This window comes from Epinephelus fuscoguttatus, linkage group LG1, assembly GCF_011397635.1.
Source record: "Epinephelus fuscoguttatus linkage group LG1, E.fuscoguttatus.final_Chr_v1".
NCBI classification, from domain to species: domain Eukaryota; kingdom Metazoa; phylum Chordata; class Actinopteri; order Perciformes; family Serranidae; genus Epinephelus; species Epinephelus fuscoguttatus.
The window spans coordinates 36,744,383-36,761,465 of NC_064752.1; the positions used below are offsets into that span (position 1 = coordinate 36,744,383).

Here is a 17,083-nt window from a genome sequence, read left to right on the forward strand (position 1 = left end):
CTACACTTGGGACAGAAAGGGAGAGGGGCAGGAGTGGGGGTCGGGTATCACAAGTCGGGACAATACTGCGCTTTCTTTTTTTTTTTTTTTGTCTCTTTTTCTTATTTTTTTCTGCCAATACTCATTTGGAATGGTGTGAACAGCCAGAGTAAATCAAACAATTTACAATACAAAAAACAAAAACAGCATCCTTAGAAAAGGTACGTCGAAACAGAACGCCACCGTGGAAATATTGATCCTCGAAAATAAACAATGATAATAACATCAAATAAAAAAAAAGAAATGACAAAAGCTACCACACGTTTTTTTTCTTGTTATATTCCATAATCATGAACAGTTTTCTTTTTCTTTTTTTTTAGTCACAATATTTCTGTAGACGCTTCCTCCCTCATTTCTCTCTGCTTCCCCTCTTCTCAAAGTGTTCCATGCTCGTCGCTCCGTCTGCAGACAGAGGAGAAGAGAAGGACAGCACCAAATGGTCCTATTCCTGCAGTCTTTTCTGGGTGGGGATGGGAAGGGATGGAGGTGGAGGTGGAGGTTGAGGGGGTGGGGGTGGAAAATGTCTTTTTTTCTCACTTAGAACCAAAGAGTTTAAAAGATGTCCGTCACTAAGTGTCTTGCTGGGGGGGAGGGGGGGGGGCAGAAGTTTGGACAGGGACCAGGACCACAGCCTCGCCGTGGGCTCGCACACACAGACGCGCAGACGGGAGCCTGCTCTGCAGAAGTGTTGGAGCACTGTTGGAGGTAAATCTTTGAAAGCGCTCTTCTTTCCTTCCCATCTTGAAGCCCGACAGTTTCATTTCAATCAAATCAAAGAAAATGAAAAAGCAAGTGATTGACTCAAGGGGGGGGGGAGGAGATACACTGCACAGCCCCTGGTGACTGCTCCATATCTATATACACATGATCCTGTGTGTGTCTTTCTCTTTCACACACACACACACACACACACACACCTGTGTGTCTTCTCAACTGACGTAGAGATAAAAAAACGGCTAGCCAGGCAGCCTGAGACAACAGCGAGGAGGGCGTATGCAGAGTGGTTGGGCAAGGAAGAGAGTGTCCAAACCTCTAAGGGTCTCTACACAGAGGCTGATTTGACCAGGGAGGATGATGAGACATGGTCTGACAAGTGAATGAGTGTATGTGTGTGTGTGTGTGTGTGTGTGTGTGTGTGTGTGTTGTGTATGCATCGAGTGGTGTTACACCTCTGAGCCAAGTGTTGGAAAAGAAACACATGGAGGTAAAGCAGTGCTCCAAAGTCTTGTTTTTGCGTCTGAAAGTTAACGGAGGTCATCGAACCCTGTTTGGAGTTTCTCAATGTTGTCCTTGGTTGCTTGCATTTTCTTAAAAACAACAAAAAAAAACATTCTCTTTTTTCTCTCTTTTCTCTTTAAGTGTACTGTAGCTATCTTTTCCTCTTCACGCTGACGAGAGGGCTCAGGGATTAATCTCGCTATGTCTCGTCCCTCTGGTCCATCCAGGATCTGTCCTACTCCAGCTCCTCGGTGGGAAGATCCTCCTCCAGGTCGCGCTCGTCGCTCGGCAATGGCAGGCTGTGTGTGACGCCGGCCAGAAGGGATACTGACCGACTGTCCTCCTCCACCTCGGTGGGCTCCTCCTTCACATGCACCGGGTGGCTGAGAGAGAGGGCAAACAGCTGTTAGCAGAATTTTTACTGACAAAAATCTCTTATCTTATTCCTTATTTAGAGTGTTCATTTTGTCAGCTATTGTTTTTGTATTAGTTTTGGTGCTGTGACAAATGTCCTTCTTAGTTTTTATCAATTTAAGTCAACCTCATGCAATTTATCTTTTAAAGTCAAGTTTGTTCACTAAAGTCTGAACATTTTAGCCTCATCTTAATCAAATAAAACTTGCTTTTTTCGTTTAGTTTTAAACAATGAAAACTCTTGACATTTTAGTTTTTTTAGTCATCAGATTACATTGAACATTTCAGTCGATCCAGGCTGGCCAAAACCAATAATTTTGTTATTTTAGTCAAACTTATTTAACATTAGATTTTATCTCATCATTATCTGATGAAAAAAAATAAAGGTTGAATGATAAGAGTGCAGCTTTGCAGAAAGTGTCTGGTCTCGTGGTCTGATGGTATCATTTAAGGAATATATTCACACACTGAACATATTCTGAGCCGACTGTGTCTTTAGGTTTGTGGTATTCATACCAGCTATTTTATGGCCACGTTGGTTCCCCCCTAAAAAAGCAATGCACTGTAACATTTTGTCACCTCTTTTTTGCTAATGAAGAGTAAAGAGGTTTTAGTTAACTTCTTGTTTTTTAAACTGCATTTTAGTCTCGTTTTTTTCCTTCAGTAATGCATGTTAATATAGTCGCACTGTTTAATGACATCACTGCTGTCTCGTCATTGTCTCACCTTAGTCATGAAAAAAGGTTGTTGACAAAAGTATTTAGTTACAGTTTTCTTTGACAAAATAAACACTGATCTGCAGTGCTATCCGGTTAGTTTTGGTGTTATTTCTGGAAATCATGACACATTAGTACAATTGACACTTTCTACAATTAAAGTTTAAGGCAACCATGGTACAAAAAAAAATACTGCAAACCGAACAATATGGTCTGTTATTCTTTCAGTAATAAAAGGTAATACAGTAGGAAACCAGTTTTACTTTTTTCTTTTGGCTGAATTGGTAGTTTGTTTTGGCATTTTCTTACTTAATTGACAGTACAGACAAAGAGTGACAGGAATTGAGGGAGAAAATAGAAGGGGGTGACAAGCAGCAACCCCACGTTGGAGTTAAATCCAGACTGCTGCGATAAGGATGCAGTCTTAGTAATTGGGCCCATGCTTTAACAGGTGAGCTATCAGAGTGCCCCAAATCAACAGTTAATCATCTAAAATGTAACTATTAGTTTATGAAAACTGGTCCCCAAATTTTATATCTGTACTTTGAATGGGAAAGCCTAAAAAAAAACCCAAAAAAAACCCACTTGGATTATGTTAGAACTTACACACTTTAATGAAACCTGTATCGTCGTTCTCATATTCTGAGTCAGCTGATTCAGGAGCAAGGAGAGAAAGGTTTCCTTTGATGTTTTAGACTGTCCAGTTACGTTACATTCTCTCACACTAAACTTAAAAAATGTTTCTTAATATATATCCATAATATTTATGTCAGTGTTGGCATTACAGCTCCATTATATAGAAGGTAGACAGCACATTAGCCCATATGGACATGAAAAAATGTGAAAAATTTAAGTGAATCAGTTTTGTGTTGTCTTCTTGCACACCTTCACGTTTGTGTGTGTATTGTCCATGTGTACCTGTACTGTTGAGGGCTGAGCGTGGGGCTGCAGCTGCCGTTGCTGTTGACCTGCTCCACAGTGGAGCTGACATCATCGTGGCCCACATGCAGCATGTTGAGGCTGGCCGCAGACGGAGGGCTTACCAGGGAAGGGCTGTTCAGCAGGGACAGACTGCTTTCTGCCAGAGCCGCCTACACACACACACACACACACACACACACACACACACACACACACACAGAGTTGTCCAGTCACTTTAAATAGAAACTGGGTTACATTTTATGAAAACACAATTTATCTAATTAGAGGAAGTTAAGTAATAGAAAAAGGGGTGTATGATGTAATAACATGCTGTCTGGAAATGATCCTGTCCACCACGACCAGATATGTTGAACTGATAAGTGACATCTAACTCTACTTGACCTTAATTTATCTAAACTATAAAACACAGTATAGTAAACAGTCACAGCCACAATGAATGACAGATTCTTTATATACTGATGAGAGCTCCTCCATATGGAGCACATTTCAAACCACTAACTTGCTAGTGAACTTAACAAACCACTAGGGGGCACTTATATACAGTGCTTTCCCCCCATCACGGCTTGTGCTTGTACATTTAAGTCCCTGTCACAAGTGTGTGTGTTCACGTTAAAATCTCAACAGGAACGTTGAGCGAGACTGAGCCGCAGCCTCAACATAAACGCAGATACGGTGAAATATCAAGAAAAAGCAGCTGAAGCAAACAGGGGCAGCTTCTGTCAGCGCTCCCACCGCTCACATCCAGCTGTTTGCAGATGAGACAGGTCGGACACTAGCTGAGAGACTCACCCCACCTCCCCTCTTACACAGGAAATAAAAAAAGACAAAAGAAGGGGGAATCTCACTGGCTCAGAGATGGATTTTCTGGGACAGGCGATAATTTTATGCAGTAACCTTAATTGACAACTACTTGACGCTATAAATCATCTCAGTGGCAAAATTGCATGTGTGCGTGGGTTCGGTGTGTGTGTGTCTGCGTAGGAGTGAAGAGACGGGTCTAGTGTGTTTATATGTGTGTGTGTGCGCGTGCATGCAGAGGTGGGGGGTGGGGGGTGGCACATGTGTGAGAAAGTGAGGTGGGAGGTGAGAGTGTGTGTCGGTGTGGGAGGAGGAGGAGGGAGGTGGTGTGAACGTCGTTAGGGAATCTGCTAATTATAAGAGGGAATTGATATTAGTGCCCTTGATTGTGATTGGCTGCTCTGTGTGCATGTGAATGTGTGTGTGTGTGTGTGTGTGTGTGAGAGAGAGAGAGAACGACAGAGAAATGGGGGAAGCAGAGGGCATTCCTTACCTGGTAGCTGGCGTTTAGGGATCCAAAGCCCAGGCCTGAAATCATGTTTTTCACCAGAGTGGGACTTCTGCACACATACACACGCACACACACACAGAAACAGAACAAGAGCGGGTGAGAATCACAGATTGAGCGCATATGTGAAAAGATGTCACCGCTGCCAAAGCACTCTGACAGATCTCACAAATATGTTTGTTACAAGTAGAAACACTCACAGACTGTAAACAGATGCTAAAACACACACACATATAAAAGTGTCTAATATCTGGTGTGCAGGTGTGGGTGTGTATGTGTGTGTGTGTGTATAATTATCCCTGGTTTCTCTGGCGGTTGGAGAGAACATCTGTTTACATACGCTAACAAGGTTTTTTTCCTCTCCTGCATCTCACACAGCTGCTTACTAATGGTGTCGACAAACAGGGAAAAACACACACACACACACACACACACACACACATACAGTACAGTGTGTACACGATAAGCCAGAAGCCCTGTTTTTTTTTCTTTTTTTTGTGATTGCTGAGTTGGCCTCTTGGCAATAATAGAGGGTCCATTTAGGCAATCATAGTGCCAGCACCCATAAGCTCACATTCACATCAACCTCAACTGTGCACCAAGAAAACACAAGTGTGTGATGCAGCGTGTGTGTGTGCAGTTACCCGGTCATCTTTGGTGGTCTCCTCTTTTGGTATTCAACTTCATCCACAGTCCACACGGCCCCCTTCACGTTCTCAACGCGAACAAAACACTTGTGCAGACTCAGGTTGTGGCGCACAGCATTCTGGGAAGAGAGACAGAGGAAAAAGGGAAGAGGTTTAACATGACTGAGGATAACAGGTCTGTAACATGAGGATTTTATTTTCAGTATTAACTGATATTTAATTTGTTTCTTTCTTGCATTTTATGTTGACTCCATAGATCTTTGCCTTAAAATTAGCTTCTTTTTCCATTTCTTTCACAACCTAAAAACCGCAATGCTCGGAATGTTAGGCCGGGCAATACATTGATATTTTATGGTGATCGTAATATGAGACTGGGGATGTTCCTCAAAACTTATTTCCCTACAACACCGTCGGAATATTGTGATATTACATTTTCTTCACATCATGCAGCCCTAAAGGAATGCATGAAATAACTGTAAGTGCATTCTGACCTTTGTCCATAAAGTGACGTTTAGTTTACTCACTAATATTCTTTTACGTCTCAGATATTCCCTATCTTAAATAGTGTGAGCTACATAATACTCTAAGACTTCCATAATTTTCCACCAGGAAACGTGTCCTTGAGCAGAAACTTGACACCAGCTAAAATTGTTATTTTTGTTCCTTCAATTGAGGTTCTCACTTGGCTGGAGGTAAAAACACTCACTCAGGGTGTGTTCAGTACAAACAACGCTTTCCAGCTCGGCGTTAAGTTACCTTTTAAGCAGTGTGACCTGAGGATCCTTATTTACACACACACACATACACGCACACACACACACACACACACTGTATCTCCATGTACAGTGCTAATACAGGGGAGCAGTCCTCTAGTAGCGTTATTTTATCTCCGAATTTTTTCTAATCAGTCACCATCAGCACACACACACACACAGAAACACACACACTCACATCCACAGGCACTCAGACAGGCACGCAGGCGGGCACACCGCTATCTTCGTCTCACCCCCCCAGGGACAGGCCTTCCTTTTCATCTGCTATTTGTAGTTTGTTCATGCCCAATTTCATTACCAATTTTAATTCGTCTATAATTAAATCCTGCATATTCTCTCTGACACGTTGTTCTAAGCCGAGAGGGAGGGACAGGCCAGGCATGCATCACTCCTCGCCGTAATTACACACGCAGAGACACACACAGGCGCACGCACACACACACACACACACACACACACACACACACACACGTAATTACACAAGCCATAATCAGCGGAGGAACCCTTTCTCCCCCGCATCCCCTCAACCCCCGAGCCGTGATGCTAAGTTTTGTAAATGAGTCTGACCCCAATCTGCGCCCGCCACCCTGACAGTGCAAACACACACACACACACACACACACACACACACACACACACACACACACACACACATGCCAGACACCAGTGCTATTGCAGTGCTATTTGCATTCGTCTCCGTGATGAAAGCCTAATTCTCCCAGTTAAAACATTAGCAGTCATTTACAGTGGGTCACAGCACATGTGCCACTCATCTCCACTCCCTCCGGCTGGGTGGGAGTGGGAGGGGGGGGGGAACTGGAGGCAGAAATTTGGGAAGAAAGAATGAATTGTGTACCAGAAAAAGAAAAGCAATAAAGCAGGTTGTCAGGTGTTAATATAAGTGTGAACGTCTTCATACTGTAAATGTTTGAGCCTTGTGCTGCTGGCTGGCTGGGATAGGCTACTCCCATTATCATCCTAAATAGGAATATATGTGAGCAGGCAGTGAATAAACGGCATAAGCATTTTATTTGTGATGACTTTGCAGCCAAAATAGTGTTAAATGATGGTGGATGAAGTATACAGAAGTCGCAATACAGTACTGTAAAATACTACTAAAATATTATAAATGCTGCACTGACAATTTATTCTAGTAAAAGTAGGTATTTATTATTAGAAAAATGTAAAGTAAAAGCACTCATGATTTAGGTAAAGGCCCCTGTACATGTTATGCTATTATATATTATTATACTGGATAATTATTAATGATTCATTACTGTGTAAGCATTTTACTGTTGGAGATGGTAAAGGTGGAGCTAATTTTTACTTGTTCATACACTGTTAGGGAGCTGAGAGTAAATCTGATTGCATTTTCTATTCTATTTCATTCTAATTTTCTTTATATGTGGGACCAATTTCGCCCAAAAAGTGAGTTGCTTCTGAAAATCAAACTGTGAAAAACAAATGGGACGCTACTTTTCTGGTAAGTTAAACAGCAAATAAAACCTTCTTTTTATGGCCTCTGACCCGTCATGCAGCACCTTGAAATAACACTCAACACTCATCTCTCCTCCTCTCTCAATCATCCCTTTCTTTTCCTCTCTCTTGTCCCGTCCTCATTCTCCGTCCCTTTCGTTTCCATGATCAATGACTTCCACTCCCTGACACCGCTGCTCTCCTCATGAAATATAACGGCTTATTAAAGGACATACATCTCTACGGCCCTATTTGACTCGCCGGGCTGCTATATAAATACATAAGGCCATGCCGAGCTATATTTAAAGGTCTGCGAGGCCAACGGCACAGGAAGCAGACACCAGACATTAATAGTTAAAATTCATAAAAGTCAGATGAGGAGGTAAAGATATTCCTGGCTGCCCCTGTCTCTTAACCCCCTCCCCTCCCTCCCTCCATCCCTCCATCATCATCCCATCCCATCCCTCCCTCCTTGGTTTAGGGCTATTAGAGGAAGGACGGGGTCTCTCCTCACCCCCTCCTCCCGCCGTCTTTGCTCATCCTCTCACTTTCCCTCTCTGGAGGAACTGACACTCAAATTAGTGCGAGGTTTCTGTAGAAATGGGTCAGCACCTACAATGGTGGGATCAGGCCAGGTGTGTGTGTGTGTGAGAGAGAGGGCGAAGAGAGAGAGAATTCAGTGTGTGTGATCATGAGCAGTGTGTGTGTGTCAGCTTTTTATGTGCATCTCTGTAATGAGGCAGTATAACGGCTAGATGTGGCTCTGCCGGGCTAAGTGGGGCCGGCTCTCCATGCGCCACGTTGGAGGTGAGAGAATTGTTTAGGGCTGAGAGGGAGAGAGACGGAGAGAGAGGAAACAAGACAGTGAGGGAGGAGGAGAGAGTGAGAGCAGTGGGGAAGTGTCTCATAAAGGACAGAAAGAGCCAATAACTGTCAAATCGGTCATATCTTTAGGAGCTGAGCAAAGTCAGCTTTTAAACTTGTGTGCCAGTGTGTATGTGTGTGTTATTGTACTTGTATAGTTCTGAGTGTAAGTGCTAAATTTAGGCCTTCAAAGTGAATCCATTTTCGGCAAAGTGAGGTCATTTTGGCCAGCCTAAATGTTTCAAATAAGACTGCAAAACCTGACTGCAAATTTTGTTTCTGTCGTTGTGGTCTCAGCTGGTTACTGCTTGGATTGGGGGCTTCATCAGTGGGCAGAAACCACTGTTACTTTGCAGTCAGTTTGATCAGCTTTTATCCATTAAGACTTGTATACAACATTCTAGTCTGAGTCAAAATATTGTGCTTTGATTGAATTGACTTTTAACCAGAGAGAGTTGAAAGTTTTATTTTCTAAATCTGGTGCCTCATCATCATCTAAACATCAAAAAGCCTGAAATGAAAAGTTTTAGTGCACCCCTGCACTCGGATGTGTCTCTAAATGCAGCTAGAGCCAAGTGAGTGACTGCTTATGCTGCTGAAGCACCAACATACGCTGTCATGCCATGTCTCTCCCCAAAAAATGGAAATCAGGGTTGCAAAAAGAAAAGAAAGAAAGAGACAAAATAAAGGGAAACACAGCAAACTGACTTCATGAAAATAAAAAACATTGCTCAAGATAAGAATAGCAGGGGGCCCATAGAGACTGCTAATGCATAGGGCCCAGAATTTGGTGCTACAAGTATGTCCCTGGTTAGATCTAGCCAATAGGATGTCCTGAGATGGATGAAGTACAGGGGGAGAGTGTGTATCGTAAGCTTTTACCTTCCATGTGGCTGTATTTCTCCTGAAATAGGCAAACTTTCGTGTAAACCAGTTGTAGATCTCATTGAGAGTCAACTGTCTGTCTGGGGACTCCAGAATGGCCTGAGGACGGGGAGAGGAGACAAAATGAGATTTAGAGGAGGACAACACAGACAGAGTGTGAAACAGTGAAACCTGACCATAGGAGAGACTTACATGACGTATAAGAGAGGCGTAGGTAAAGGGAGGCCTGACATCAGCGTTCTTGTAGAACTCACAGTTCTGAGCCAGCTCTGAAAAAAGGAAGCATAACCATTTTAAATTAGCTGATGTGTGTGGTGTAACACAAGCCAAATACATTCTAAATTTAAATTTAAATTAATTCAAAAGCAGTCTCGATGGTATTTTAGATACATAGATCCATGTGAGAAAAAGGATGGAAAATTTTTACATCTGTCTAAAAATGAGTATCTTAGTACTATCTTAATACTATTCACTGTTCAAGAATTAAATGCACGTTAATGGGAAAATGTGTTGAGCACCGTTTTGTAAAGATGCTTCATCCTTACTAGTATTCTCCTGTAGAAGCCAATCATATATTCCTTTCTTTACATTCTCTTATGTGTGAATGTAAATGAATGTGACTTCATTCTAAGCCATATACTTAAATAGCATTGCTTGGATACCTGGAATTAAACTAAGGCCACAGTAATTTTCTCTTGCAAGAGAGCAAGAGCCAAGAGATGCATCTTTCTTTCTTTGAGCCATGAATGAGAGTGATTTTCTGAATATTGCATTTGCAGGGAAATTTGTGGGGAAAAAACATACAAATCAAATCCAATATAAATCAATAATTAGATAAAGATTAATAATAACATAAAAAAGGCAGATACTCAGTAAGGTCTACCTGAGGCGATGGGGGTGCAGTACTTGTCGGAGTTGCGCCTACGTATGGGCCCAACACCGTGCGTGTGGGAGTGGGAGTGTGTGTGCAGGCTGGAGGAGCTGATGACTGAGGGTCCCTGGCGCAGTGGGGTGATGGGGGCGGCAGCTGAGGTGGGGGGGTGAGGAAGACCCTCTGGGTAGACCTCGCTGTCCCGCTTTAACAGAGAGCCACTGGAAGCCAGGTTCAGCTAGAGACAGACACACAGACACAGAGGGGAGTTACATATACAAACTGATACCAGACTGTAAAAGTGACAAGCTTAACTTGACAAATAAAAGCTGGTAAAGTAACTTTAGCTGGGCGTATCCATTTTTAATATGTAAATCAAAAGTTTACTTTAAAGCTTCACCATCTGCTGAATTCTGCTGCTGTTTATAGAGAAGCATCATCTACACAAGCAAGGATCAGGATCAGGTGATATTCATGTATTAGACCACACTGGTTCCCAATCTTAGGGTCCCGACCCCAACTACAGGTCGTCAAAGCTTCAATGAAGTCGCAAGACCTTCTTGTTTTTAAAGGCTGTAAGAAACTTTTCAAAAATGTATACAGTAGGCTTTTATGTCAGCATTTCATTAACTTCTGTGAAAAACACTACATAAAAATTGTCATTTTTGAAGTTTCAATCATTATTAAAATATAAAAATCTCACAGGATAAGGTCACAGTAAGGACCTGAACACAAGCTACAGTCACTGAACCTTCACTCTTTGCTCAATAGCCTTGTCCTGCATTAGAAGGGTATGAAGCAAACAACTGATAGAACAATGCGTCAAACGTCACTGAGATGAAAACACTGAATTTGTCAAAAAAGAAGCTTATTAACTGATTGTTAGAAATTAATAAAAATACATAGTACAGACAGATACCTGCATAAAAAGTTCCCTAAAATATCAGAAGAACACCTACTACTACCTTCACTGTGAAATGATTTAACTTATAGCAGTACAGTAAGCTATATCCAGGAAGCACTCCTAATGTTAAGTCACATTACATAAAAAATAAAGCCTCCAACATTCCCTATGAATTTGTGTCCCCACAACTTTACCAACTACATACTTGTGCAGAGCCACACACACTCACACACACTGAGCATGCACATATACTGTATTTATACACACAGTGCTGGCTGCAATTAACCCTGCGCTTACAAATACAAAACCACACGACAGCATGTTTGTAAGAAGGGAACACACACATGCACTCTGCGGTGGCGAAGTCTTCACGGACCAATACGGCCCAATTAGGCAGAGCCTCGCACACACACACACACACACACACACACACACGCACACACACACACACACAAACAGTACACAAAGAACCAGTACTCCCAGTCTCTCTGGGACAGCCGTTGCAGGGCTGCTAGTTTAGGACTAATTATAACCACTCTGTGTGTGTGTGTGTGTGTGTGTGTTGTCTATATGTATATAAATGTGTGACTCTTTACTTGGCCCCCTCTCTGTACCATTTTAAGTAGACTGGAGGGGGCGGGGCTGTTTAACAGGTACTTCATTAACGCTGCAACCCTGCCACATCACCACGGCAACAGTCGAACCCTGTTAATTGAGGCCAAGCTTTGTTTCCATTCCTGACGCTCCTCCCCTGCCCCTCCTCCTCCAATCCCTGACCCCGAGGCTCGTCTCCGGTGGTGACAGAACACGCCTCTTCCTGATTTCCCATTAGATGTTAATAGCAGCTGATCCCCCAGCGATCAACGCATCATCCAGACACACAAACACACACACACACACACACACACACACGTTGCCACTCGGCTGCACCCATTTATATCCCCTCAAATTAAGACACTCTACCTCTAATTGACAATTAATTTCAACATCTTCATATTTTAATAAGACTCCTCGTCAATCTGAATAATGAAATATTCATTAGATACCTAATAACAACCTCACCAACCAGTGCGGACGCACACACACACACACACTTACACACACACATCACATCAAATTTCTATCCCTTTTGTGGGCGCACACTGAAAATACTGTGAGAGAGTGCTTTGGCTGTTCTCCTGCTCTGACAAGCTGAGATATTTTTGAAATGCTGAATCGCATACAAAACTAAAGTTCAACCCAGACACAGTTTGAATGTGTGAATAGTTGGAATTTACGAGTTTCTCTGTGGAATGAGGACATTGTGAAACCGTAGTTTTCTGGGAAAGTGCATGGCATCATGAGAAGTTTAAGACAGAGGAAGAGGGAGAGAAGGAAACGAGGACAGAAAGGTGTGTGGAGAAGAACAAAACAGACAGAAAGTCTATGATTTCTAAACAACACATACACCCTCACTGGTCAATAGGGGGCGTAGATACCAAGCTAGACAGTAAGAGGGGAGCGTGGAATCCCAAGAAGGTTTAGGGATAAAGAAACTGTTCAATTAAGAGGAGTTTGTAGGTGAATAATAGGAGGTCAGAGGGTGCCAGTGTGTACTCACAGGTTGGTTAAAAGGCTTTGGCTCTGAAGGGCGCATGTGCAGGTGGGTCATCATGGCCTGGAGTCGCTCGCTTTCTTTCGCCAGCTGTGAAACAAACAAGGGTGGTTATCGCCATGAAAAACACTCTATCTCACTTCGTAACGCTTAGATTGATATAATGTGGTATTGACACAGAATTACAATTACAATTACACCTCAGGCACAGAGATGAATATGAAAGTCAGCCGCCTCAGCACCCGGAGCTCTCTCACACACTTACACTAGCCTGCAGACACACTCGTCCCCGTTTGACATTGTTAACTGCTGTTTAATGGGTACTGCTACAGCCTGTGGAAACGCTGCATCCTGCGTGTGTGTTTGTGTATGACTACAAGTGTACACACGTGTAGCCTCCAGAAACAACGGATCGACACTAAGACTGATAGCACTATTAACATACTCACACACTGCAGAGATGCGCAAATATGAGACATTTAAACAGTGCAAGTGCTGCTGCTGTGTGTGTGTGTGTGTGTGTGTGTGTGTGTGTGTGTGTGTGTGTGTATGTGTGTGCTGTCGGAGTGTAGAGTGGTGGGCTGCCTGTAGACTGCTGAGGGATGAAGTGACATGTCAGAGGGAGAGAGACGGCCGTCCTGATGTGATGTGACACCAGCTGCCTCTCTGTCACTTTGTGTTCCCTGGTGGTGGCTTCAGGGGCTCAGCTAAACGCTGTTTACCACCACCACCACCACCACCACCACCACCACCAAACACAATGCTTACCCTAATGTCGGACAGCACACACACACATACGCAGTGATGTGAACAGTATTCTGAAGTGTTTTGGAAACTACGTCAAGACGTGTGTGAAGAGGCAGCCTTTGTGTTTTCACTTTTCTTACGTACTGTTTGAGAACAGCGTTTTACTTCTTGCCCAGTGTTGGTGTTTTGCTTTTGCCGAAGCATTCAGATGTTTCAAGAGCATTGCGTGCATGAAGCACTTTGAGAACAAGAGAGGCTGTGCAGCCTGGTCCTCAGCCTTTCTAGCTCATCTCTCTCTCCCTTTTCTCTTCTTTCTCTCTCTTCTCCCCTCTCAGCCTCGCTCTCTCTTGCTGGTGACCAGAGCAGCTTTATAATTGGAGCAGCGATGGCAGCTTCCCTGCCGACTGCTCCTTTTAAATTACAAGCTCCACTGCTCTCCATAAACTCTGCCCTGCCTCAGACAAGTTACTGCCATTGACTGGCTGAAACAGTCTCCGTGACTTTGTTTGTGAGTGGATGAAAATGAAGTGAGTGTGTGTGTGTGACTCACCTGTATCTCCAGTTGCTGAACCACCTGCATCTGGACTCGGCACTGAGCAGTGCTGCGGTCATCTAGGGCGTGCTCATTGTTCAAGTGCCTAGGGGTGAGGGGAAATGGGAGAGGATAAATGCACATCTACAAATTAAAAGAAAAAAAATTCAAAGAACTGATAGTCCCAATTTAATGATGATTTCAAAGTGAGGCTGAGTCAACAAAGTCCTCGTTAAATCTCTTCACAGGTCCTGAATAATGAAATTCCAGCTCTTTCACTTTTATTTAAACTGAGTTATGAGCTGTTCGGCACTATAAAAATAAATCATAATCTTAGAGGTTTATTTTGTCTAGTGAAGGACGCAGCAGCTGTGTTTTGTGTGTGTATACTTCACTGGTGCTCAGTGAGCCATGATCCAAGACAACCACCTGAATATGAGCTCATGTGTTATCGCACAAAGCCTTATCTTAAGACTTTCTGTTAGCTAAACTCCACTCCACATATTAACATTGGTTCACATATGTGTGTGTGTGTGCATGGACGTGTGTGTGTGTGTGTGTATGTGTGAATGGTGGCGCTGTTTGTTTCCTCCAATGTGGGAGGACCCGGGACCTTCTGATCTTTCCCAGCCCACCCCTCCCTGTCTCCCTTCCTCCATCCCTTTCTCTCTGCTCTTTCATCGCCAAGGTTATTCACAGGTTGCTGCTGCCTGCCTGGGGTGTGTGTGTGTGTGTGTGTGTGCCGGTGTATTAGAGTGAATTTTGCGATATCCTGTGCTGTTAAATTCTAATCCATATAATCTTCATAAAACCATTTTTCTGACTTGTTTATTGGGAAATATGCTACACAATGTGTGTGTGTGTGTGTGTGTGTGTGTGTCTGTTTAAGGGTGTGTGTGTGTGTGTGTGTCTTTAAGAAAGCAAAAAGTTAGGCAATATCAGGCGAAGTCTAGAAATGAAACAAAAACAATGATGTCATGGCGTGGCTAATCCAGTCAGATAGACGGCTCAACACAAGTGCACGATAATAATAACAAAAACATGATCTCACCCCTCTCCCTAACTCTTTCACTCTCTGTTAAGCTCGCTCTCCCCCTCTCTTCCTCGCGCTCACTTCAGTCCACTCTCCCCTTCCCACTCGTCTTCCCCCGCAACTCCCCAAATGCCTATGATTCACACTCATTCCAACCAAATCTGCCCCCAAAAACCCTCCCCTCTCTCTATAGTCGGGCCATAAACAGTAGCAGTTTTTTTTTTCGATGTGTCCCGACAATGAGGCTCTGTTTACTCCTTTGAGTGCTGGCAGACAAGGCTTTAACCCACATTACACCCAGCTCCACCGACCACAGCCAGAGTATTATACCAGAGGACGGGGAGGGAGGGGAGGAAGAAGAGAGACGAGAAGAGAGGAGAGGAGAAGAAAGGCCTGAAATAGTGGAGTGTCTCCCTCCTCTGTTCTTCTGCTCTACCCTTCTCCCTCCTGGGGCGATGACTAAAGCTGGCTGGAAGGGAGCGCACTGTCGGACTGACGGCATTATCTGTCACTGCCTCTATTTTTTTTTCATCTCCCTCTCTCTTACACACACACACACACACACATACACACACTCTTTCACTCTATCTCTCTTTCTCCTTCCATCTGCCCCGGGGCTACGTGAAATGAGACACCAAACAACAGCTTTCCTCTCCAAACTTTCCCAGCCTGCCTGCACGCTTTGATCTGACTGTCCGATGCCATCACAATCACCACGCACACTTCTGTGATTATGCGTGTGTATATGTGTGTGTGTGTGTGTGTGTGTGTGTGTGTGAGTACGTATTTCATCACCCCGGCTTATTAATATCGCCATTGCTCAAATAGCTAAGAGTTCCATGCCGATAATGAGAGTGTGAGTTTGTTTAGGGCTTCATTAAAGGCTTGTGAAGCCTTCGTTAGCAGCCGCAGTGCCACGGGGAAGTCCGCTGTACTATGTGTGTGACAGAGGAGGAGGCAGCAGAATGTCAAGGCCGGTGACTGCATCCACATCCCCCCACTGACTCCAAAAGTGGCAAATAACGTGTTGGAGGCAGAGTGGGAGTGAGTGAGAGAGAAGTTTGTTTGATGTCTTTACTTTTGTCGAGGAAACAAAAGATGTGCATGTGGATGAGCTAATTAAGAGTAATTTTCTATTTAAGCAAAGAAACAATGTGTCGAACCCTTTAGAGGGAAAGCGTACAAGATACAAACATGCAGACAATTAGATAAAAACACCACCCAAATGAAGCAATGACTCTGTGACACATATTAACACGGGAACAAAGAGGAAGAAGAAACAGTTTTAGGGGGAGCCCAAAGAATTCTTCGAAAAACAGAGTATTTACACACATGTTGAGTCTATGTGTGTACCTGTGTGTGTGTGTATGCATGAATGTGCCTCAGAGCAAATGTGATGTAACAGATTGCAACTGATGAATCAGTGAACCAGTGCGAATCACCAGTGATGTACGTGACTGACACTTCATATTTACCACAAACGGTAGCTTCACTTTGCTCTGCTTTATCTGAATCAGAGAGGGTCTTGTGTCTTTTTCCTGCTGCGAGGCATGGTTGAGCCTTTTATTAAAAAAAAAAAAAAAAAATCAGCCATGTTTGTTACCAATTAGTGATAAATGTGGGAAAGTTTTGATGTGGTCTTAAACCTGATTTGTGGTCAATGTGAGTCAAGTGTGTGACTACAAAAGTTTGGGTTTGCAGCCAAGATGTCTGCACATTTGCACCTGAAATTGAAAGCAAAGCTGAAGTAAGAAGATTTTGCTGATCTTTATCTGTGTGGTGTTTTGAAAATAAAAAACAAAAGTTTGAAGAGAAGTCACATTGTCCTTCTCCAAGGTAACTAGAGACACATCCAAGAGCCCTTGAAGCTGAAAATGGACACTTAAAAAGAATACTTCACCCATAAAATGGTATTATGTGTATAAAATTACTCACCCTGAGTTACATGGAATTCATTAAGCAAACTTTGTTTTTGTCTAATGCCTTAAAGGTGAACAAAGAATCCAAAAGCGGAGAAAGTTCTTTATGAATTCATGTAAAAGGGGGCCATACTCAACAACAGCAAAACTAAATCAGAACATCCATTTACAATCTCTCACACAACTCGTGCAGTATAATCCAA

At 43.2% G+C, this 17,083-nt stretch overlaps 1 protein-coding gene across 6 annotated transcripts in view; it reads right to left on the reverse strand.

The window, feature by feature from the left end:
- Positions 1-559: 559 nt before the first annotated feature.
- The window catches only part of foxp4 (forkhead box P4), a 257,342-nt gene continuing 240,818 nt past the window's right edge, over positions 560-17,083 (reverse strand). For 4 of the 6 annotated variants that reach the window (XM_049580580.1, XM_049580606.1, XM_049580589.1 and 1 more), the window contains 9 exons: positions 13,947-14,034; positions 12,656-12,739; positions 10,164-10,389; positions 9,473-9,549; positions 9,278-9,379; positions 5,280-5,401; positions 4,621-4,687; positions 3,306-3,478; positions 560-1,640 (listed from right to left, as the gene is read on the reverse strand). In XM_049580580.1, coding sequence (XP_049436537.1) covers positions 1,493-1,640; positions 3,306-3,478; positions 4,621-4,687; positions 5,280-5,401; positions 9,278-9,379; positions 9,473-9,549; positions 10,164-10,389; positions 12,656-12,739; positions 13,947-14,034 — 1,087 coding nt within the window. In that variant the 3' untranslated portion in view covers positions 560-1,492. The remainder of the gene's footprint in view (positions 1,641-3,305; positions 3,479-4,620; positions 4,688-5,279; positions 5,402-9,277; positions 9,380-9,472; positions 9,550-10,163; positions 10,390-12,655; positions 12,740-13,946; positions 14,035-17,083) is intronic. The other 2 variants (XM_049580598.1, XM_049580570.1) reach the window with 1 other exon arrangement.